The 25,169-nt window shown below is 36.7% G+C and overlaps 1 protein-coding gene across 2 annotated transcripts in view; it reads left to right on the top strand.

Annotated features, from left to right (window-relative positions):
• The window catches only part of RRAGB (Ras related GTP binding B), a 41,901-nt gene that overhangs the window by 4,009 nt on the left and 12,723 nt on the right, over nucleotides 1-25,169 (top strand). The window contains exons 3-8 of one of the 2 annotated variants that reach the window (XM_021701341.1): nucleotides 135-234; nucleotides 4,766-4,849; nucleotides 6,778-6,844; nucleotides 9,038-9,260; nucleotides 18,371-18,466; nucleotides 20,645-20,767. In XM_021701341.1, the coding sequence (XP_021557016.1) occupies nucleotides 135-234; nucleotides 4,766-4,849; nucleotides 6,778-6,844; nucleotides 9,038-9,260; nucleotides 18,371-18,466; nucleotides 20,645-20,767 (693 nt within the window). The remainder of the gene's footprint in view (nucleotides 1-134; nucleotides 235-4,765; nucleotides 4,850-6,777; nucleotides 6,845-9,037; nucleotides 9,261-18,370; nucleotides 18,467-20,644; nucleotides 20,768-25,169) is intronic. The other variant, XM_021701209.1, reaches the window with a different exon arrangement.

The raw sequence follows: 25,169 nt of genomic DNA, 5'->3' as shown, positions 1-25,169 counted from the left end.
GTTATAAGTGTCTGCAATAGGTTGTTGGTACTGTCACTTCAGTAAAACATCAAGTACAAGAGAGAAATAGATCCTTTTTGACTTGATTTGCTCTAGATTTCTAACTTTGTTGTTTTTTCTGACTTTGTCCTTAGGTGCTGTTGATGGGTAAAAGTGGGTCTGGTAAGACCAGCATGAGGTCTATTATCTTTGCAAATTATATTGCCAGAGACACACGTCGCCTTGGTGCAACAAGTAAGATGTTTTATCTTATTGTGAAATCAGGTGATATTAACTATTAATAATCTGCATAACACACTTGGTTGCAGTAACTTAGGGTTGCAGAGGTTGAGAGATTTCTTTTGGAGCATGTTTTCCCTGTTTTTTCATTCCTTCTCAAAGGGGTGTGACCTAATTCTCATTATTACTGCTTGCTGTCTTGGAGAGGTTCTTTCTAGGTTGCTTACCAAATGGGATACCCTTGTCCAACTTGTTTTTTTATCCTGCTCTTTATTAAATAAACATAGGGACCCTTTTGTTTGCTTATTTGTTTTTTTGTGGGAGGTTGTTTTTAATTTATTATATAAAGGGAAATTAATTGATAGGTATTAACAAGCATAACAATAAAATCTCGTAAGATTTTTTTTAAAGCTATAATTAGTCCTAGTCTTCATTAAAAGGTAAATTCTGAGTGGGGGTGCTGAGAGGGGAAGGTTAACCTGATGTGTACTCTGCTTCTTCTCTTCCTGGATATACATAGATGTTCTCACTGGAGTTCCAGCTCTGACTTGAGAAATGTTTCATTGCCCTTTATAATTTGAATGTTAAATCTGGCTTCTTAATAAGGGCTAGCTGAGCTGCCTTGGCTGCCAGTTCAGTGGATCTGTGCTTCTGGGAGACCTCTTCTGTCTCTAGAGTGTAATGCCATTTTGTTTTGCAGCATCCAGGCATTTCTGGATTCTGCCATGGTCCTTGGCCTCTCAGTGATGAAGGCAGCTCCCTACCTGGCTTTCAAAGATTCCTGATCTGAGTTTTTAGCATCTTGAACACTTTTAGGGACAAGTCACCCACTGGTTCGTAAGGTATCTCACTCTGGTTCCAAGAAAAAACAAACATTTTTAAAACAACTTATGTTCCAGACCCTAGGATATAAAGAAGGAAACCTCAGTTTTCTTTATAAAGTGCTTGGAGTATATATACTCTCATAATTGGGGCAGCTTTAATGGTTAGAAAACTATTTCTTAGAACCCTGAATCTGTTTCTCTTTATTTCTGTTAGCTGGTCCCCTTTTCTGTTCCTTTGAGTCTCTACAAATATTTGAGTATGATTAATGTCTCAATCTATCCTAGCCACCTTTGCTTCCCAAAACTTATCTTCCTTAAGTTAAACATGTCAAGTTCCTCCATCTATTCCTTATGTGACATCATTTTGAAACATTTTTAAGGACTTGTTTGCATGTGTCTTATGTTTTTCTTAAAGTGCTGAGACTTGAATATAGATGTGATCTGATCAGGGCAGAGTAGGACTATTATATCTCTTATTTTGGGCCTCACACTGCTGTTAGCACAGTCTAGTCCCCTACTCTTATTTTGTGGAGTGGCTTTCATTATACTGAGTCATACTAAAAAAAACCAATTCCTTCTCACATACATTGTTGTTAAAATACATATCATCCTGCTTCTTGTACAGCTAATATTTTGAATCTAAATTCTTACTCAATTAAAATATTCAGTTTTGTTTGTTTTAGCACCTATGTTCTTGTATCCACTGTTTGTTAACTGTGAAGTCCAGGACAACTCATCATTTCTCAGGGCGTAGTTTCCTTATCTGTAGAAAAATGATTAGATCTGTTTTCATTTTAGGTGCTTATTATCTCATCTGATATGTTAGCTATTCTTCCTAGCTTTGTGCATTTTGTACATTTGATAAGCATCTCATCTAGTTTTCATCTAAGTCCACAGGGTCCTATGGCCTGTCATGCCTTGAAAGACTTCCTTCTAGAAAGGACAAATTCTTTGTGTCTTGGTTTGGTAGATTTTAATTTTTTTCTATTCTCCCAAGTTAAAGATCTGGACCTAATAATCATATAGTTTCAGTAGATTAGAGGAAGCTTCTGTTTATTATATGCTTTTTTATTTACTTTAGTTTTTATATTAACTTCATTTTGATAGATGACCTAGAAGTTGAGCTTACTCAACTAGCAAGCATTAGAGCTGGAATGTCATCTATGCTCCTGCTCTATCCATTGTGCCACACCCACCATTTCTGGAGGATTTCTTTCTTTGTGTGTTTTAAGTTCTGTACATTTTATTGAAGCAATGGTCAATTTTCTAGTCAATTAATATTTTTGTTTTTAGCTGATCAGCAGAGTTGATTTACTACCCTAAGTCTAGTGAATAGTCATACAACCCAAATTTTAGAACTATTCAAGCTACTTGAAATAGTTTTGAAGTGATCTAGCAGCATCATTAAAAATTATGAACAGAATGTTGCAAATTATATGTACACTATACATTTAAGCAGTCCCATTTATTCAGTAAGTGCTTTTCTGAACCGTCCTGTGTGCCAGGCACTGTGAATGGGACAGGGCTTTTGTCTCAAATGGGACCTTTATTGATATACTTTGTTAGCAATTACTGTATTTCCTTAAAGATAGTAGAAGTATGCTTTAAAATATTATGTTGGGGGCGCCTGGGTGGCTCAGTTGGTTAAGCGACTGCCTTCGGCTCAGGTCATGATCCTGGAGTCCCTGGATCGAGTCCTGCATCAGGCTCCCTGCTCGGCAGGGAGTCTGCTTCTCCCTCTGACCCTCCCGACCCTCCCCCCTCTCATGTGCTCTCTCTCTCTCAGTCTCTCCCTCTCAAATAAATAAATAAAAATCTTTAAAATAAAATAAAAAAAAATATTATGTTGGATTTAATGCTTTAATGTATCATTACCTAATTTGTCATTGCTAAAGAAAGGTCTGGGTTCTACTGCTAAACTTATAGACTACTTGAAAATACATATAGTGCCTTGATTTTTACTTACTGTTCCTTTTTATGAAGTTGCTGATTTTCTTTAACAGTAGCAAAAGAGTACTTCTAAAATATTATATCACCTTTAATGTTTTAGTGTTTTTCTAGTGTATCATTGCTGAAAAAAATCCAATTTTATTTTGTTAAACTTAGAGCCTACTGTGTTTTAAAATTCATGGTAAGGTTACAGAATGGTGATATAATTAATTTATTTGTGGGCTGTTAAAATGTGTTTGTTGGAATAGTAAACTTGTCAATAAAAATAAGATTATAAAGTATTTTAGTCAAAAACACTGTTGACAGCTCCAAGATTTCCTACCTTTTCAAAATTCTCTGTTCCCTTGGCTTTTATTTAATGCTTTATTACCCTGGTTTTTTTCCCTTATCTTTAACCATCCCTACTGCTTTAAAAAATATTTTCTTCTTTCTGCCCCATAAATGTATGTGATTTCCTAAAGCTCTGTTCTGGTTCTTTTCAGTTGCTCTTATGACAGCAGGATAGGAAGACCAGGAGAGCCAGAGGGCCATATAGGAGACATAAGACTAAAATGGAAGGCAGAGTGTGGGGTTTCGATCATAAAGTGCCTTATAAACCAAGTCAGGTAGTTTGAACTGAGGGTAGAGGGCAGCCCATAGAGAGTTTTATACAAAAAAGTAACATCAGATTTTATTATTTTTAATTTTCAATTTTAATTACAAAAGTAATACTTGTGAAAAATTCAGATATTGCAGAAGTATAGAAAGTCTACTCCTTCTCTCATTCTCACGCCTGCTTCCTGGGGACAACCACCATTAGTAGTTTGAGATTGTCCTTTAGACCTTTTTTTTTTCCTGGGTATATACAATCATGTATACACAGAGACTTTTTTTTTCTTTTAAAAGAATAATGGAGTAAAATCTGCATTTTGAAGAGACCATTAAATCTAATATGGAGGATAGATTGGAGGGAGGCAAGGGTAGAAACAGGTTGACAGATTAGGAAACTTTTTTAGTAGACCAGGTAAGAGATAACCCTTAACTTGGGTTAGGGTAGTGGTAGTGGATATAATGAGAAGCAAATGCATTTGTGATATATTTAAGAGATAGAGTCAATAGGACTTGTTGATAGGTTTCGTTGGAATAGTGGAGGAAAGAGTGGACTCAAGGATGAAATTAAGGTTTTGGCTTAGGCAACTGGTTAAATTCACTGAGATGGAGAAGACTGAAAAGAACGGATTTTGTAGGAAAAAATGGGGAGATGAGTTATATTTGGATATACTGAGTTTGGGATACTTATGCATTATTCAAGTGAAGATGTCCAGTATATGTTTCAGAAAGGGAGAGAGACATCTGTGTTAGAGATACACACTTACAAGTTATCAGTATCCAAATGGTAAATAAAATAATTTGAATAGATTAGCTTGCCTGGGGGAAAGTAGGTAGCCAAAGGTGAAATCTTGAAGAGCTCCAACATTTAAGGGACAGAAAGAAGAATAGGAAGATATACCAGAGAAGTTATAGGTATGATATCAGAGGCCAAGAGAAGAGAATTTTTTGAGAAGAGAGTAGTCAACAGTGTCATGCTACAGGAAGTATGACAAGGACTAAAAAGTCTACTGGAATTAGTAATGGGGCCATTGGTCACTGGATGAAAACAATTTCTATGATATGGGAGTAGAAACCAGATTTCTATCCCATGTGCTTCATATCTAAACAGTCACTGAATCCTGTCACTTCTTTTATTATTGTCTTTCCCTTTCTCAGTAGCACTTCTTTCCATTTTTTTTTAGTACTAGACCGTTTACATAGTCTTCAAATTAATAGCAGTTTGAGCACCTACTCTCTCGTAGACTCTGTTGGAAATACAAAGACATGTAAGATATGATTCCTTTTCCAAGGAGGGGGAAGTAAGGGGGAGAAGGGAAGTAGTTTGAGCACCTACTACGTGCCAGGCACTTTATGTATGATAACTCCTTTAATCCTCACAACAATCCTGTGAGGTAATAGCATGCCTCCTACCTTTTGTATTAGAAAAGGAAACTAATATTCAGAGGTTAAGTGACTTGCGCAAGGTCACACAGAGAGATACAGTTGGTATTTGAACTAAGAATTGTTTGACTCCAATGCCCATGTTTTTTTTTAATGCCTATGTTTTAATGCTTTGCTGCTTATGATCTAGGTTATAAGAAGATAAAATTGCACAAAAGTTAGATAGCAGTCAATATAAGCAATAGATTCAAGATAGTCATAGAAGAAACACCACTGTGTGATTGATTGTCACATAAATTGTAAAAAATATAATTGCTAGACTTTAAGAAATTTTCAGGATAAGAACTTTCATTATTCCTCCTTGTGATTTTTGGTGCCTGGCAGAGAGTAGATGCTTAATAAATGTTTGAATGAATTCAGAGGGAGTGATGATAGTAAGTGGGGGTGGCCAGGTAGGGCTTTTAGAGAAGGTGAATTTAAGCTGGGTCATAATAGATGAATATAACTGAAAGAAATGTGGGGAGGACTTTCTAGGCAGATGAACAGAGTAGGCAAAGTATAGAGTGGGGAGGGAAGTGTAAGGCAGAGGTCGCAAACAGGCAGTCTGTAAGCTGGATAAGGCCTATAGATATGTTTTGCTTGGCCTGTACAATGTTTTAGAAAAATTGGAATTAGTTATTAATATGTAAAAGTTTCCATAAAAATCTGGTTTCCCACTAATACTGAAAAATGTAAAGATATGATCATCTTGATCCCACATTCCTGCCTGACAAATGAGCTGGAGCTGAGTAATTGCCACCCACTCTATCATCCTCTTGGGTGCATGTTTACTCTCAATACATGATCATCTTTGCTTTTGTACATTTACTGGCCTGGCCCATATTAGCAAGTTTGCGACCCCTGATGTAAGGTATGTTGGGGTTTGGGGAGGTAGTGGGGTTGGGGAGGATTATGAATAAACCAAATTGGACTGGAACAAAAGTCTTTATTAGTATGACTCACTGGGAAATACAAAGGTAGATTGGAAGCCAAATTTGAAGGACCTTGAATGCCCCCTGTAGGCATGGAGGAACTATTGAAAGTTTTTTGCATGGGGAGTGACATGTTCAAAGTAGTGTTAAGAAGATGAATCTGACAGTAGCCTGTAGGATGAAGTAAAGTGGGTAAGGCTTCCTGGTGGGAGGTAATTATGGAGCTATTGTAGTTGTGTAGGCTTGAGAAGGTAAGGGCCTTCCTTATTGTTAGTGGCAGGTTGTAAAACAAGGAGTGGAATCAAGAAATTACAAAGAAATAGCAATGAATGTGAACAGAGGAGTCAACAATGACCACCTCTCCTGAAATGGGACAGTGATAGGGTCACTAAGTGAAATAGGGAAACCAATAGAGGGAACAAGTTGGATTATGTTTTATGCTTGTTTTGTATTTGGTGTTTGTTGTCATTTAAAAAAAATTTTTTTTTGTGGAGGGTGTTCGTGGGTCAGTGAAGAGCTATTAAATGGTATATGTCTCTGTCTTACATGTTGAAATTTTAACATTAATATTATAATTGGAGATTGTTTCTGCTCTAAGCACTAAACTACTAAAAAGTAAAATTACTTACATTGAGAGCCAGTTCCGTAGCTCAGAGTAGTTTAGGTGCCCACCTTGTCACTAAACCAACCACATTACTAAGCTGAAAATCACCTTCTTGTTGTAGCTTTGAGCATTTCACTCCACTTTGGTCCTTCTAAATTACATGGGTTAGTTCTTTGCTTATTTTTAATTTCACCTCATTCGTGCTACAGTTACTAGAGTTGTCGTATTTGTCTTCCAGTTGATGTAGAACATTCTCATGTTCGATTTCTGGGAAACCTGGTATTGAACCTGTGGGACTGTGGTGGGTGAGTACCATCTGCCTGTTTGTGAGGCCAGCGGCAGTAATCATGGCACCTAGTATAATCAGCATGGAAAATGCATTACAGTAACTATCATTTGTAATAGATACATTTGATAGAAATTGCTTCAGAATTGGCAGTTGATTAAATAAAGATTTATGACTTTTATGTAATTGTGAAAATGCCCTCTCTCTGTGACGTATTTAATCAGCACTAACACAAGCTGTGTCTAGGGATCTATAGTATGGGATAGATTATCCCCCTCTTTTGCAGGTTGAAGAAATTAGGTTTTTATCTCAGGTGGCATAATACCAATGCTGAGCTCTTACCCATCATACCATACCACCTCATTCTTTATTATTTCAATCTCCAGGCAGTCTAAGCACTGTAGATCAGCCCTAAACACATATTCTCCAGCTGAGTTACCAACTGTTGGAGGAGTAGGAAACAGTTTTTCCTCTTATGGCTGAGGTACTTCCAGAATATTCCATCACAAATGCTCGTTCACTGTGCTTATATGCAGGTATTGCTCCTTACCCTATGGCCATTTGCATCTCCATGCTGCAGCAGCAGTGTGTAGTGCACAGTGGTTAGGAGCCTAGGCTCTGGAGTTAGATTGGGGTTTGTAGCACAGCTCTGTTACCTATGTTATTTTGGGTAGATCATTTAAACTCTCTGAGCCAGTTACTTCATCTGTACAATAGGGATAATGATGGTACTAAATCATAGGGTTGTTTTGATGATTAAAGTTCCTCACAAAATAAGTAGACGTTATTGTTAGCTCAGTGTTTACCAGCTCGAGCATAGAACCAACCATGGAACAGGTGCTCAATGAGTTATTTGTTGAAAGAATAATGAAATAGCCAAATATTCTATAAGAAAATGACTCCCATAGTTGCTAGCAGAGGGATCACTTAATGCTCTAGAGCTCTTTCCATACAAATCCTTCCTCCTTATCATTCTTCTAATTCTGTAATCTCTTTCAAGAGATTAGTCCAGCTTCCTTGCTTTTAGGCCCTAAGATGTTATCATTAATTTTGCAGATAAGGCAGCTGAAGTACAGTGATACTAAGAATCCCCCAAGGTCACACAGCTAATTAATAGCAAAGTACAAGATTGAAAGCTAGGTTCATGTCTTTTTTTTTCCCATGACCAAACTCTGCTGGGTTTTTTTTATTTATTTTATTTTAATTCCAGTATAGTTAATATACAATGTTATATTAGTTTCAGGTGTGCAGTATAGTGACTCAACAATTCCATACAATACCTGGTGCTCATCATGACAAGTGCACTCCTTAGTCCCCATCACCTATATCACCCATCCCCTCCATCTGCCTCCCCTCCCCCATCAGTTTGTTTCCAGTAGTTAAGAGTCTATTTCTTGGTTTGTCTCTCTGTATCTCTCTCTATCTCTCTCTCTTTTTTTCCTTTTTTCATTTGTTTTGTTTTTTAAATTCCAACAAAACTACTGTTTTTTGCTGGATGCTTGGTATTTGAGAACTGGGAAGCAGCACACAGCCTAAGGATCAAAGAACAAAGCTGCTAAAAAGCTATCTTGGAGTCATTTTCATATAATTTAGAGTATTTGACTAGTTATTCATTCAATAAATATTCACTGAGCACCTACTCTATGGAAGGCTCTTTGCTTAAAGCTGGGAAACAATGGTAGACAATAACAGACATGGTCCTTGCCTTCATGGAACTTACGCTGTAGGGAAGTGAATTCCATTAATTAAAAACACACACAAACATATGTAGTATCACACTTGTGGTTAAGTGTTAAAAATAAAAACAGTGTAATTGTATTAGGGCCTGTGGTGACGGATTTGCTCAAGACAGGGAGGTCAGGAATGGTTTCGGTGAGGAAATATGGATTGGACTAAAATCTAAAGGGACAAGTAGGAGTTAATTAGATGTACAGATAGGGGACTATCATGTGAAACAGAGTAAATAGCATGTGTAAAGGCCATTGGAACTGAGGGAAGGTCAAAGTGTATTTGGAACACAAGGAGAGGGGCAAAGGATGCTGCAAGATGTGGCTCAACTAAGAAGGTAAAGCCTTACCAGTTTACTATTTGCCTATTAATTTGAAGCCTTAAGATTATCTTTCACATTAATTAAACCAACAAAAATAAATTGTAAGTAGGAGTGACTAAACTGAGGACTTGCTTATTACCTAGATGTTTTTTTTCCTACTAGACAGGATACCTTCATGGAAAATTATTTCACTAGCCAGCGAGATAACATCTTCCGAAATGTAGAGGTTCTGATATATGTGTTTGATGTGGAAAGCCGTGAACTGGAAAAAGACATGCACTATTACCAATCATGCCTAGAGGCCATTCTGCAGAATTCTCCAGATGCCAAAATCTTTTGCTTGGTACACAAAATGGATCTGGTACAGGAGGATCAACGGGACCTGGTAAGAAGCACAAAGGATACTGCATGATATGGTTGACATGCTTTCTAAACTTCTTTTATAGAGAAATAGATAAGTAGTATGATTGTTTTCAGGAAGAATAAATTTCAGCTTAAGCGCTCAAAGTTGTCAGGTTTTTAAAAACATTCATAAACTTTCCATGGTAAGGGAACTATAATGTCCATTTGGCAAATAATTTTCAGATTTAGGTAAGGAACTTGTCAATGTGATATCATTAAGCAGCCTTTATGTATTTTTTTATTCAAGTAAAATTAACATATAGTGTTATATTTCAGATGTACAATATAATGATTCACCAATTCTATACATTTCTCACTGCTCATCAAGATAAGTGTTCTCTTAATCCCTTTTATCTATTTCATCTATTTCCCCACCCTTCCCCTGTCAACCAGGAGTTTATTATCTGTATTTAAGAGTCTGTTTTCTTGTTTGTCTCTCTTTTTTTCTCTGTTTGTTGCTTTGTTTGTTTCTTCAATTCCACAAATGAGTTAAGTCATATGGTATAGATCTTTCTCGAACTTATTTCACTTAGCATTATACTCTCTAGGTTGATCCATATTCTTGAAAATGGGCAAGATTTCATTCATTTTATGGCTGTATAATACTGCATTTTATGGCTGTATAATACTGCATATATACACATAATTGGTGTATGTGTATATATACACACACATATATATATAATATATGTATATATATATATAATGTATGTATATAATATGTAACTATTTTATCCATTAATCTATGGAAGCACACTTGGGTTGCTTCCATATCTTGGCCATTGTAAATAATGCTGCAACATAGGGACCCATGTATCATTTTGCTTTCATATTTTCCTTTTCTTTGGGTAAATACCCAGTAGTGGAATTACTGGATCCTATGGTAATTCTATTTTTAATTTATGAGGAACTTCCATACTGTTTTCCACAGTGCCTGCACCAATTTGCATTCTACCAACAGTGCACGAGGGTCCCTTTTTCTCCACATCCTCATCAACACTTGTTATGTCTTGTTTTTTTAGCTTACCCATTCTGAGAGGTGTAAAGTGATATTGTGTTCTGGTTTTAATTTGCACTTTCCTTATGATTGGTGATGTTGAACATCTTTTCATGTGTGTTGGCCATCTGTATGTCTTCTTTGGAAAAATGTCTATTCAGATCCTCCACCCATTCCTTAAATTGGATTATTTGTTTTTTGGAGGGCTTGAATTGTTTAAGTTCTTTATATATTTTGGATATTAACCCCTTATTAGATATATCATTTGCAAATATTTTCTCCCATTTGGTAGGTTGCCTTTTTATTTTGTTGATGGTTTCCTGCACTATGCAAAAGCTTTTTATTTTGTGTAGTCCCAATAGTTTGATTTTGCTTTTGTTTCTCTTGACAGAACAGACATATCTAGAAAAATGTTTCTATGGCCAATGTAAAAGAAATCACTGCCTATGTTTTCTTCTCGGAATTTTATGGTTTCAGGTCTCACATTTAGGTCTTTAACCCATTTTGAGTTCATTTTTGTGTATTGTGAAAGAAAGTGGTCCAGTTTCATGATTTGGCATGTTGTTACCCAGTTTTCTCAACGACATTTGTTGAAGAGACTTTTTCCTATTGTATATTCTTGCCTCTGTTATGGTAGATTAATTGATCATATAAGCATGGGTGTATTTGTGCTCTATTCTGTTCCATGGATCTGTGTGTTTGTTTTTTGTGCTAGTACCATACTGTTTTGGTTACTACAGCTTTGTAGTATATCTTGAAATCTGGGATTCTGATACCTCCAGTTTTGTTCTTCTTTTTCAAGATTGCTTTGGCTTTTCGAGGTTTTCTGTGGTTCCATGCAAATTTTAGGATTATTTTTTCTAGTTTTGTTAAAAATCCTGTTGGTATTTTGATAGGATTGCATTAAATCTGTAGATTGCTTTGGTAGTATGAACATTTCAACAATATTTGTTCTTCCAATCCATGAGCGTGGGATATCTTTTCCGTTTGTTAGTGTCATCTTCAGTTTTCAGAGTACAGGTCTTTCACCTCCTTGGTTAAGTTTATTCCTATGTATTTTATTCTTTTTGGTACAAATATAAGTGGGATTGTTTTCTTAATTTCTCCTTCTTGTATTCATTATTAGTGTATAGAAATGCAATATATTTCTGTATATTAATTTTGTATCCTGCAACTTCACTGAATTCACTTATCAATTCTAGTAGTTTTTTTGTGGATTCTTTTGGGTTTTAACTATATAGTATCATGTCATCAGCAGTGAAAGTTTTACTTCTTCTTTACCAATAGGGATGCCTTTTATTTATTTTTCTTGTTTGGTTGCTCTGGCTAGGACTTCCAATACTATGTTGAATAAAAGTGGTGAGAGTGCACATCCTTGTCGTGTTCCTGATCATAGAGGAAAGCTCTCAGTTTTGCACCATTGAGAATGATGTTAGCTGTGGGTATTTCATGTATGGCCTTTATTATGTTGAGGTATATTCCCTCTAAATCTACTTTATTGAGAGTTTTTATCATGAATTGATATTGTATTTTGTCAGATGCCCTCACTGCATCTGTTGAAATGATCATATGGTTTTTACCCTTTCTCTTGCTAATGTGATGTATCATGTTGATTGATTTGCAAATATTAAACCACCCTTGCATCCCAGAAATAAATGCTACTTGATCATGGTGAATGATTTTTTTTAAGATTTTATTTGTCAGGGAGAGAGAGAGAGCATAAGTAGGGGGAGCAGGCAGAGGGAGAAACAGGCTCCCCGCTGAGCAAGAGGCCTGGTGCAGGACTCTATCCCAGGACCCTGGGATCATGACTCGAGCCAAAGGCAGATGCTTAACCGAGTGAGCCACCCAGGCATCCCGGTGAATGTTTATTTTAATGTAATGTAAATTCAGTTCGTTAATATTTTGTTGAGGATTTTTCCATCTGTGTTCGTCAGTGATTTTGCCTGTAGTTTTCTTTTCTGTAGTGTTTTTATGTGGTTTTGATATCAGGGTAATGCTGGCCTTGTAGAATGAATTTGGAAGCTTTCCTTCCTCATCTATTTTTTTGGAATAGTTTGAGAAGAATAGATATTAACTCTTCTTTAAATGTTTGGTAGAATTCACCTGTGAAGCATCTCATCTTGCACTTTTTTTTTTTTTGGTTGGGATTTTAATTGATTATGGATTCAGTTGCGTTGCTAGTAATTGGTCTGTTCATATTTTCTATTTCTTCCTGATTGAGTTTTGTGAGGTTATATATTTCTTGGGATTTATCCATTTCTTCTAGGTTGTCCAGTCTGTTGGCATATAAATTCTCATAATAGTGTCTTATAATCTTTTGTATTTCTGTGGTGCTGGTTGTTATTTCTCCTCTTTCATTGGTGATTTTATTTGAGTCCTCTTTTTTTTTTTTCTGGATAAGTCTGGCTAAAATTTTATTAATTTTGTTGAGCTTTTCAAAGAACTCGCTCCTGGTTTCATTGACCTGTACTGTTTCTTTTTTGTCTCTATTTCATTTATTTCTGCTCTAATCTTTATTATTTCCTTTTAATTGCCTTTGAGCATTTTTTTTCTAGTTCCTTTATCAGTCTTTTTAGATTTTATTTATTTATTTTAGAGAGCGTACAAGCAGGGGGAGGAGAAGAGGGAGAGGGAAGAGGGGAAAGAATCTCAAGCAGACTCTGCGCTGAGTGCGGGGTCTGTCGTGGGGCTCGATCCCTTATCTCTGAGATCACAACCTGAGCTGAAACCAAGAGTTGGATGCTCAACCAACTGAGCCACCCTGCACCTCTCTAGTTCCTGTAGGTGTAAGGTTTGGTTGTTTATCAGAGCTTTTTCCTGCTTCTTGAGATAGGCCTTTGTTGCTTTTATCTTCCCTCTTATAACAGCTTTTCCTGCATTCCAAATATTTTGGATCATTGTGTTTTCATTTATCTCCATGTAGTTTTTTTGATTTCCTCTTTTATTTCTTGGTTGACCCATTCATTGTTAGGTACCATGTCATTTAGTCTCCGTGTATTTAGGGTCTTTCCAGATTTTTTCTTGTGATTGATTTCTAGTTTTGTACCGTTGTGGTCAGAAAACATGCATGGTATGCTTTCACTCTTTTAATTTATTGACACTTGTTTTGTGGCATATCATCTATTCTGGAAAATGTTCCATGTGCACTTTAAAAGAGTGTATTCTGCTGTTTGGGGATGGAATGTTCTGAATATATGTTAGTTATATCTGGTCCAGTGTCCACTGTTTTTTGGTGATTTTATGTCTGGATTATCTATCCATTGATGTAAGTGGGGATGTTAAAGTCCCCTACTATTATTTTGTTACTCTGAATGCTTGTCTTTATGTTTATGTGTTTATATTTCTTTTGTTTCTTTTTTTTTTTAAAGAGAGAGCAAGAGCGTGAGTGGGTTGGGGGGGGTGCAGAGGGAGAGGGAGAGAGAGAATCCCAAGCAGACTCTATGTGGAGCCTGAGCACAGGGCTCGATCTCACAACCCTGAGATCATGACCTGAGCTGAAACCAAGAGTTGGACACTCACCCCACTGAGCTACGCAGGCACCCCTGTGTTTATGTTTCTCTGTGTATTTAGGTACTCCCATCTTGAGTGCATATTTATAATTGTTCTATCCTCTTGTTGGATCGTTCCCTTTATCATCATGTAGTGTGCTTCGTTGTCTCTTGTTACAGTGTTTGTTTTAAAGTCTATTTTGTCTTATATAAGCATTTCTGTTCCATCTTTGTTTTCACTTCCATTTGCATGGTAAATGTTTTTCCATCCCTTCATGTTCAACCTGCATGTGTCTTGAGGTGTGAAGTGAGTCTCTTGTAGGCAGCATATGGATGGGTCTTGCTTTTTATACATTCAGTCACCCTGTGTCTTTTGATTAGAGCATTAATCCATTTAAATTCAATGTAATTATTGATAGATACATACTTAATGTCATTTTGTTATTTGTTTTACAGTTTTTCTACTTTTCCTGTGTTTTTTTTTTTCTTCTCTTGCTCTCTTCCTTTATGGTTTGATGGCTTTCTGTAATGATATGATTGGATTCCTTTCTCCTTTTTTTCTTGGTTATCTATTACAGGTTTTTGATTTGTGGTTACCACTAAGCTCATGTATAACATCTGATGCATATAGCAGTCTATATTATTTGAACCCATTCTAAAAGTACTAAATTTTTACTCCTCTCCAACGTTTTATATATATGATGTCATAATTTGTATCTTTTTATTTTGTGAATCCATAGACTGATTTTTATAGATATAATTGATTTTATTCCTTTTGTGTTTAACCTCCATACTGGTTTTGTAAGTGATTAGTCTACTATACTCATTATGTTTTTATTTACCTATGAAATGTTTTCCTTTCATAATTTTCTTTCTCCTGATTATGGCCTTTTCTTTCCCCTCAAAGAATTCTCTTTAACTTTTATTGTAAGGCTGGTTTAGTGGTGGTGAACTCCTTTAACTTTTGTTTGTCTAGGAAACTCTATCTCTTCTTCTATTCTAAATGATAGCCTTGCTGGATAAAGTATTCTTGGTTGTAGATTTTTTTCCTTTTAGTACTTTGAATATGTCCTGCCACTGTCTTCTGGTCTGCCAAGTTTCTGCTGAAAAAGCAGTGGATATCCTTATGGGATTTCCTTTGTGTCTAACTTTCTCATGCTGCTTTTAAAATTCTCTCTTTATCACTACTTTTTGCCATTTTAATTTTTATGTGTCTTGGTGTGGACTTCCTCAGGTTGATTTTTTTGGGTGCTCTCTGTGCCTCCTGGATCTGGATATCTGTTTCTTTCTCCAGATTAGGGAATTTTTCAGCTATTATTTCTACAAATAAATTTTCTGCCTCCTCTCTTCTGGAATCCCTATAATATAAGTGTTATTACACTTGATTTTGTTACTGAATTTCCTCAACCTATTCTTATTTTTTTATTCTTCTTTTTTTTGTTTGTTTGCTGTTTAGTTTGGTTGCTTTCTATTAACTACTCTGTCTTCCAGCTATCTGATCCATTCTTCTGCCTCCTCTAATCTATTGATTCCCTCTTGTGTATTTTTAATTTCAATTATTGAGTTCTTCATTTCTTATTTGCTTTTCTTTCTCTTTGTTGAGGGTCTCACTGAGATCTTCCACTCTTTTCTGAAATCCAGTGAGTATCTTTATGACCATTACTTTGAGTTCTTTATCACACATGTTGCTTATCATCATTTCATTTAGCTGTTTTGCTGTTGTTTTGTCCTGTTTTTTTTTTCATTTGGGACATATTCCTGTCTCCTCATTTTATCTAATTTTCTGTGTTTGTTTCTATGTATTAGGAACATTGGTTACGTCTCCTGATATTGAAAGTAATGGCCTAATGAAGAAAAGGTCCTGTTGTGGCTTGTAGCACAATGTCACCTGTTTAACAGAACCTGTGGATTGTGTGCACCCTACTCTTCTGTTTGAGCTGTGTTTGCCTTCAGATCAGTATGCTACAATGGCCCGCTTTGCCTGTTGTGCACACACTGGGTAGGATTTGGTCCCTGTCCTGTTAGGGGTCAGTCTGAGGCTGCTGTGGACTTATCATTGGATGGTTTCAACAGTCAGACCAGATGCCTGCCCTCAGCACATTTGCAGGAGCTACAGTAGCGCCAAACTGCAGGGTGTTCTCCCTGCCTTGTTCCCTGAGAGGTTTTTTTTGGTGTGTAGGGCCAGGAGTCAGGCCAGATTCCTGCAGGGGCTGCAGATGTACTGTTTGACAGGGCACTCTCTTTGTACTACCAGTTATAAGGTTTGGCTGCTGGGGCTGTGTTTATTGTTATCTTCCCTTCTCCCCGAGACAGGAGTAACGTTGAAGGGTGCTGGCCCCTGCCAGGGCTCCTTGCAGGATGAGACATGCAGGACCTGCTTTCGAGGGACTCCTGCTGTGTGGAGCAGGTTCGATAGGATGGGTCTGCAGGAGATTGTGGTGGTGAGGTACATAGTGTTAGCAAGGAAAGTGGAGAGTGTTTGTGGTGTTTTCTGCAAGTGTCCAGCTATCTCGGCTGGGGGTGCAGAGCGAAATGGTTCCCACCAGTTCTTTTGTTCTTGAAGAAGTCTCCTAAAGATCTCTTGCCCTCTTTCATGTGTTCTGAGATTAGTAAATAAATCTCTTTCATGTGTACCCTAGGCACTTTTCACACTGCTGCTTCTATGCTGTATCTCAGTGGAGATGTTTGGTATGCTGGTTCTTTGAGGATGAAGACTTAGTTCCCTGTTGCCTTCTAGCTCTCCCAGAGCTGAGCCAGCTGATTTTCAAGTACATGAAGTTAAGCTCCCTGATTATAAAAGCTCAAAAAGTTAAGCTCTGCTTGTTTTCAAAGCCAAATGTTATATGGGGACTCATCTTCCTAGTGCATCTAGTGCACTCAGGTCTGGGGTGCCTAGTGTGGGGTCTGTTCCTCTTCCTTCTTCATTCTTGTAGTATCCTTCCCATTTGTGGTTAGTCTGGCTGAGAGTTTGGTTCTCCACATCTCTGCCCCTCCTACCCTTTTCAGTGTATTCTCCTTTCTATGATTAGCTGTGGAAAGTCTGTTTTGCCAGTCTTTGGGTCATTTTCTGGGTTGGTAGCACTGATGTGGCTGTTATATATGCATGTCTGTGGGACAAGATGAGCTTAGTATCCTCCTACTCCACCATCTTCCCCATTTACATTCTCCTTTACATATCTTTATGTTTCCTGCCCCTGTTTTATTGTCCTTCAGAATAAGTAGTTCTTGTCCAGGCTAGAAGACCCACCAGGGGTGAGATGAAGAAAGATTATAGCTATCACTGGGTTGATTTAGGAAACATGTATGCTCCAATGGAAGTGCAATCACACTGTGTTAAGCTCAATGCCAAGTCCCTTTTAGTTGCAATGTATGGTATCTTTGCCTTCTTTTCTAGCATGGGGATTAGTACACATAAATTTAAACCAAAGAAGACACAGTAGAAAGAGCAGACTCCTAGCTAGCTATGAGACCCCAGGACTGGCAAGGAAGTCCAGCTTTAGTTTATACCGTATAAAATAAGAGGATTTGATTTTAAAGTCTAAGCTGAAAGAGATCCTCTAAGGATAATGGTAAGAAAAGCAGTTTTAGAATATTTTGGTGATGTAGAAGAATTCAGTTCCTTTTTGGGTTGGAGCCTAGGAGTCTAAGGATACCCTTTATTTAAAGGATTTTTTTGGTAACAACTGTGGTCAGAAATACTTTTTTCCTATAACTAGTTACAAGATTGCCTCTAGTGTTTTCAGTGTTTGGGCATGTTTTGGTGTTTCTAAGTAAGCTTACAGGCTTTCACAAATGACTTGACAGGATTCTGTATTTGACTCTGAAAACTACTTTTGAGTATCTAGTCTTTTTTCCTTCTGCCTCTCTTTTTCTCACTAAGTATTCCATTTAATTCAGCAGAAAACCCTGTATGTAGGTTGAGTCTTGAGATTGTGAGGGCTGTGTTATTGTTATTCTTGCTGTTGTTTTCTTTTCTGTTCTGTTTCCTTTAAAAATCATTTCATTCCCTGGCCCAATTTGCAATAAAAAAACAGCATTCCAACAAACGAGGTCCTTATGGATTTTTTAAATTACTTTTCATTAATTGTTAATCAACTTATTGTTTCTTACATGCTTATATAATATATATATTATATAATTATATATATTATATATCTTATATAATTATATATATTATATAATATATCCTCAAAATATATTAATGTTTTTTGTGGGGATTCTAAGCTTAATTAATAGAAGTATACTCCATTTCATTAAAGATTAAAACTTTCAAGTCTTGAAGTCAAAGTGCAAAGTGCTTCCCTAAATATCAATTTCAAGATAGATATTTCCCTCTGTATGGTAATTTTTTCCCCCAACACAGTGCTCTCATTGAGTACTCGGCACAAGCAGCAGAGGCCTGAAGAATTCTAGTAGCTGTTGTACTTTTAGACCTGACCTGAAATAATTTCTGCCATCCTAGTTCATGAAGTAATACACACACTGAAAAATTCCTCTGAGGAAAGAGGAAATTCTCCTGTTTAAAATACACTGAAATAATTACATCTCAGATTTTGCAATGAAAGACTGTTATATGCTGATCTATATGTGGACTTTTTAATTTAGATTTTTAAAGAGCGAGAAGAAGATCTGAGGCGTTTGTCTCGCCCATTGGAATGTTCTTGTTTCCGAACATCTATCTGGGATGAAACTCTTTATAAGGTGTGTATGTTTCCCTGAGCTCCCTTATTTTAAGAACATGAGAAAAAGCTAAAAGGGTATTGTCAAAAGATTTTAAACTGTCATACCCATTTAGATGTGTTGAATTAAAAAAAGAAATAATCTACAATAAATTGTTTGAAAAATATCAAACTTAACCTTAAGAGATTTTGGTTTTGATCTTAAATTGTGTTGAGATACCTACCAAGTCACACTGAATTAGCCAGTTTTATGATGATTAATTTGATACTGGTGTTTGTGACAGCAGAGGTTTCACTGACCATCATCCATTGTGACCTGTTGTGGTCTCAATGCTGATTGGAGCTGTATCTAATATTCAGGTACCTCTTCAGGATATAAACTAGTCTGCCCCGGTTTGGATGACATTAGAATAACAACATTTAGGGAAGAGATTGGAGAAGGGAGTCTTATAATGAGATACTTTATGCCTAGAATATGGTAGCTTCAACTTTCATGCCAAATTGGGGACTAGCATTCTTTCAACCAGGATTGTTTCCATTGCTGGAATGAATACCATACTGCTTGCAGTAGTTGTAGAGGTTACAACAGTAGCTGTGTTATGAACTAAGCTGAAATTACCTTATTAGCACATAGGCTCCTTATCCTGCTTCCTCTCTTTCTCCTACGAGATCTAGTGATTTGAAAGACTGGCTTCTTTGGGGTCCTTTCATGGTCAGACCTTTCCTTCAGACTGCTGCTAGTATACATTGACAAGTCTGACTCTGGGTGGGAAAGCATTCTTCTCTGTCATTGGTAGCAACAGCCTCAGTATCAACTGCATCTGACAAGTATCTACAACCAGAGAAGCACAGAAACCTGATTTGCCAAGGAGAAAAACCAATGGACATTAAAAATAGCCATTGATTTATTTTTTAAACTAATTCATTTTTTCCCAATATTATGTTGACCCAGCCTCACTCTAATAACAGATCATTTTGAGATACCTGTCTAGGAAATACTGCTCTAGATTAATTTGGGCCGAATTTCTCTCAAAGCCTTATTCCCATAGAACAGGTAACCGTGAATAAGGATGGACATGACGCACTGATAAGAACCAACTGCGGTGTGAAGGATGGCAATACATAACACGACCAAAGACAATTGGCTAATCACAACACTGCTGTGAGTGACAATGTCTCTGCTGTGGTTAGCTTTGGTGCCTTCTCCAAGGTAAATTCAGCAGTGACATTAACACCGACCTGGGAACTTGGAACCTGAACCCCCATGCTTAAGTAATAAAACTAATTGGAACAGAGACATAGCACTACTATCTCTTACATCAATGTTGCATAGAGCTGACTTAAATTTTTATATTGTTTTATTCTACAAGCACTCATTGCATATCTGCTTGATGTTTTTGGACACACAAATGACTAAGACCAGGTTCCTGCCCTCTAGTAGGGGAGAGAAGAACATTGTACAGCTTACTAGACAAATTGGAAGAAATTATTACAATGGAAATGCAAATAAAAGAGCCTTAAGAGACTAGAGGGAGGGTATGGTTAATTCCAACTCCTTACATAAGTCATACTTCTCTGGATGAAGTCTATGTAGGGAAACACACCAATGGACCATTTTTAATTCAATTGGATCAATAATTTATATAGCTGACAATAAGCCTTTTGGAATGATAATGCCACTAATTTCTCTTGTAATTTCTTTTGTATGTTATCCCGTTGAGGGGAGGGGCCATTTTTCCATGTGACTCTAATATTTTTACAAAATTGATTCTTAGATTTATGTTAAATACAGCATTATTAAGTTCTGATCTTTAGAGCAGTCTGCATTATGGGACTTAAATATTTGTTGAATGGCTGGATTAGAAACTTTTTATTTAGCCCAGTAAATCAGAGTTTTCAATTATTCCTAAGGCATATGTGGAATTAAATTATTATTATTTTTTTAATTATCAATGGAAAGTTTCTCCAGCATTTTATAAGTGTTTGAAACTTAAAAAAATTCCAACTGGAAGATAAAAATCAAATATTAGCTTCATTTTCTCATTTTATTTGTGTTATATCATATTTGTTACCAGTATTTGTCTGGGACTCAACTATTACCATATTTTGCTGTCGATATGTTGTAGTGTACTTACTCATTTGCAAAGGTCTGGGACTGGCTACCTGTTAGTAATATTACACTGTACTTCTGTTCTGTTAGGCTTGGTCCAGCATTGTTTATCAGTTGATTCCCAATGTTCAGCAGCTGGAAATGAACCTAAGGAATTTTGCTGAAATTATCGAGGCTGATGAAGTGCTTTTGTTTGAAAGAGCTACTTTTCTGGTGAGAAATTTCTGCTCTGCAGATGTACTTTACACTTAACCTTCTTCTGTCCAGCAACAGAGAACATGTTGCTACTTTCAGGAAGAACCTTTTTCCCTCTTCTCATTACATCAGCATGTATAACCTTATTTACAAAGTAGTAGTGTTAGCAAGTGACATGAAAGAAGTTCTTTGGTGTGTAACTCGTTAGTAGTTAGTAAAACATATTTTTACAAGTATGCCTTATAGAGTTTAGATTATTTCTGCTAATAATTCATTTGTGTTAAAGGATTCCTAATTTCCTATTGATTTTTATTGTGAAATGAGGGGTATTTTCCTTTTGAGAAAATTCTCATCCCACTCCTTTCTCCAAAAGACTGATTTGAAGACTTTTAACATGGGAGACTTGTAATGGTCATCTCAGTGACATAACTAAGAATTCAGACAGAGAGGTGGAAGGGGAAAGAGGCACCTTGGTATTTTTATTTTTCTTACATAAATTCAGCTTAACTATAGAGCCTACTGTGTATATGGCCCTGAGGGGGATGCAATAATATATTTATAAGTAAAATTTTAAAGAACAATAACAAACTAATTTGAGATGTCACAAAGCACTGCATAAGTAATTGCTGATCAGTTTAATAAATATAACTCTAAGAGCAATTCACAGTAAATAATTTATTTCTGAGCTTTACCAATGCCTGGTGATTTGATTAATTGATTGATTGCCTCGTGATTTTAAAACACATTTCTAAATCTCTCTGAGCTTGATTCCCCTTCTATAAAATGGAGGTAATATATCTATATCATAAGTTTATTGTGTGGGTTAAAATGAGACAATGTAATGTTAAGCCCTAATGCAAAGCTTAACATGTAGTTGGCAAACTATTAAATGTTGGTTCCTTTTGCTGTTAAAACAGAGGGCAGAGAATGCAGACTGTTGTTTTTACTCCTTCCTTTGTGGAAACATTTGTAACTGTAGCCATGTTTGTGAGTCGACTTCCTTCTAAGTGGTACAGCTGTGGCAAGGAGTCCTAACTAAAGTGTCTTTCTGCCTCAGCCCACTGGAGGGGTCACTTCCTTACAGTTATACTATCCTGCGTCCTCTTTTGCTGATAATGTAAAAAGCAACAAACAAGTGAGCTATTCTGATCATCTTGGTGTGCACGACATGGCAGAATCCTGCTTTCAGCCGTATTATCCTGCCTTATCCACCACAGATGATCATAGAGGTTAACCTAATATAAGCTCCCTATTCCTCACTAACAGTAACAGGTGGCTCTGGTTTCTCTTGAAGACCAAGATTAGTTGTGATGGACCATTTTCACTGAGGGGGTTGAAGTCAAGCAAGGGGAACCTGTTCCACCATTGGTCTAGAAATTACCTTTTGAAAGTTTCACATGGTTTCAGTAAATTGTCCTGTGAATTTTCTTCTGGTGAGCAACTCAACTTTTGCTTCCTACTAGAAACTTTATATCTGAATATTCAGCCTGTAGGAAATACATGGTTTTATTAAAATCTGAAAGTATTAGGGGAAATATTTTTAGCTAATATGGGTGTCCATTATGAATAAGTTCATTTATAAATAGTAAATCCTCAGAGATGGGAATCCTTTAGTTAAGATTTTTGTTGTTTTTTATGCTTATTTTATTTATAATTTTTTAAATGTTTAATTCCAGTTAACATACATGTTATATTAGTTTCAGGTATACAGTATAGTGATTCAACAATTCCATACATCGCACTGTGCTCATCACCACAACTGCACTCCTTAATTGCCATCATCTGTTGAATCCATCCCCCCACCCATCTGCCCTCTAGTAACCATCAATTTGTTCTCTATAATTAAAAGTCTTGATTTGTCACTCTTATTTTTTCCCTTTGCTTGTGTGTTTTGTTTCTTAAATTCCACATATGAGTAAAATCATATGGTATTTGTCTTTCTCTGATTGACTTATTTTGCTCAGTATACTACTCTCCAACTCCATCCATTACAAATGGCAAGATTTTATTCTTTTTTCTGGCTGAGTAATATTCTGTGTGTGTTTGTGTGTGTGTGTGTGTGTGTGTTGGTGTGATCTTATTATCCATTCATCAGTTAATGAACACTTGGGCTGCTTCTGTATCTTAGCTATTGTAAATAATGCTGCTATAAATTTAGGGGTGAGTGTGTTCTTGTATTATTTGGATAAATACCCAGGAGTGCGATTCCTAGATCATAAGGTAGTTCTATTTTTAACTTTTTGAGGAACCTCCATACTGTTTTCCAGAGTGGCTGCACCAGTTTGCATTCCCACCAACAGTGCAGGAAAGTTCTTTTTCTCCACATCCTCACCAATACCTGTTGTTTCTTGTGTTGTTCATTTTAGGCATTCTAACAGGTGTGAGGTGATATCTCATTGTAGTTTTGATTTGTATTTTACTGATGATGAATGATGTTGAGCATCTTTTCATGTGTCTGTTGCCCATCTGTATGTCTTTGGAGAAATGTTTGTTCATGTCGTCTGCCCATTTTTTAACTGGATTATTCATTTTTTGGGTGTTGAGTTATATAAGTCTTTATATTTTGGGGCTATTAATCCTTTATCAGATTATGTCATTTGTGAATATCTTCTCCCATTCCATAGGTTGCCTTTTAGTTTTGTTGATTGTTTCCTTTGCTGTGCAGAAGCTTTTAATTTTGATGTACTCCCAGTAGTTTATTTTTGCTTTTGTTTCCCTTGCTTCAGGAGATATATCTAGCAACAGGATTGTGTGACCGATGTCAAGGAAGTTACTGCTTGTGTTCTCTTTATAATTTTTATGGTTACAGGTCTCACATTTAGGTCTTTCATCATTTTGTGTATGGTGTACAAAAGTGGTTCAGTTTCATTCTTCTGCATGTTGCTGTCCAGTTTTCCCAACACCATCTGTTGAAGAGACTGTCTTTTTCCCATTATGTTTTTTCCTCTTTTGTCAAAGATTAATTGACCATATAATTGTGGATTTATTCCTGGATTTTCTATTCTGTTCTGTTGCTCTTTGTGTCTGTTTTTGTGCCATTACCATACTATTTTGATCACTATAGCATTATAGTGTAACTTGAAGTCCAGAATTGTGATGCCTCCAGCATTGCTTTTCTTTTTCAAGATTACTTTGTCTACTCAGGGTCTTTTATGGTTCCATGCAAATATTAAAATTGTTTCTTCTAGTTCCATGAAAAATTCTGTTGGTATGTTGATAGGGATTTCATTAAATGTGTAGATTGCTTTGGGTAGTATGGACATTTTAACAATATTTGCTTTTCCAGTCTGTGAGCATGCAGTGTTTTTCCATTTCTTTGTGTCCTCTTCAGTTTATTTTATCAGTGTTTCATTGTTTTTATGGTACAGGTCTTTCACCTCTTTGGTAGGTTTATTCCTAGGTATCTTCATATTTTTTTTGGTTTTTTTTAAGATTTTATTTATTCATTTGAGACACAGAGATAGAGCATGAGCAGGGAGAGAGGCAGAGGGAGAGGGAGAATCAGGCTCCTCGCTGAGCCAGGAGCCCAATGTGGGGCTCAATCCCAGGTCCCTGGGATCATGACCTGAGCTGAAGGTAGACGCTTAACCATCTGAGCCACCCAGGCGCCCTCTTCATATTTTTGTTGCAATTGTAAATGCCCACGTGGGGCTTTTGTAATTTCTCTTTTTGCTGCTTCATTATTGGTATATAGATGTGGAAGAGATTTCTGTACACTGATTTTGAATCCTGTGACTTAAATGAATTTATCAGTTCTAGCAGTTTTTTGGTGCAGTCTCTCGGGTTATCTATATATAGTATCCTGTCCTCTGCCAATCATCAATGTTTTACGTCGTCTTTACCAATATGGATGCCTTTTTTTTTTCTTTTTGCTGTCTGATTGCTGTGGCTAGGATTTCCAGTGCTATCTTGAATAAAAGTGTGAGTGGACATCCTTTTCTTATTCCTGACTTCACGGGAAAGCTCTGTTTTTCCACATTAAGGATGATATGGCCTTTATTATGTTGAGGTATGTTTTCTGTAAACCTACTTTGTTGAGGGGAAGGAGCAAGATGGCGGAGCAGTAGGAAACCTAAATTTCATCCGGTCCCAGGAATTCAGCTAGATAGGTCTCAAACTATTCTGAACACCTACAAACTCAACAGAAGATCGAAGAAAAGAATAGCAGCAACTCTATGAACAGAAAAGTGACCACTTTATGGAAGGTAGGGTATGTGGAGAAGTGAATCTGAGGTGATATTTGGGAAGATAGACCAAAGGGGGAGGGAGCCTCCCTCAGTGGGCTGACAGCAAGTGATAGAGAAGTGGAGCACAAAATCAGAACTTTTAGAAGTCTGCTCCGCTGAGGGATGTCGCTCCAGTGGCTAAGCGGGGGGTGGAACCCTTGCTGGGACAGTGTGGTCTCAGGACCCTTGGGGTC

The sequence above is a fragment of the Neomonachus schauinslandi genome, chromosome X, assembly GCF_002201575.2.
Source record: "Neomonachus schauinslandi chromosome X, ASM220157v2, whole genome shotgun sequence".
Classification (NCBI taxonomy): Eukaryota; Metazoa; Chordata; class Mammalia; order Carnivora; family Phocidae; genus Neomonachus; species Neomonachus schauinslandi.
The sequence above is the reverse complement of the archived record's forward strand: the minus strand, read 5'-3'. Positions and strand labels throughout refer to the sequence as shown.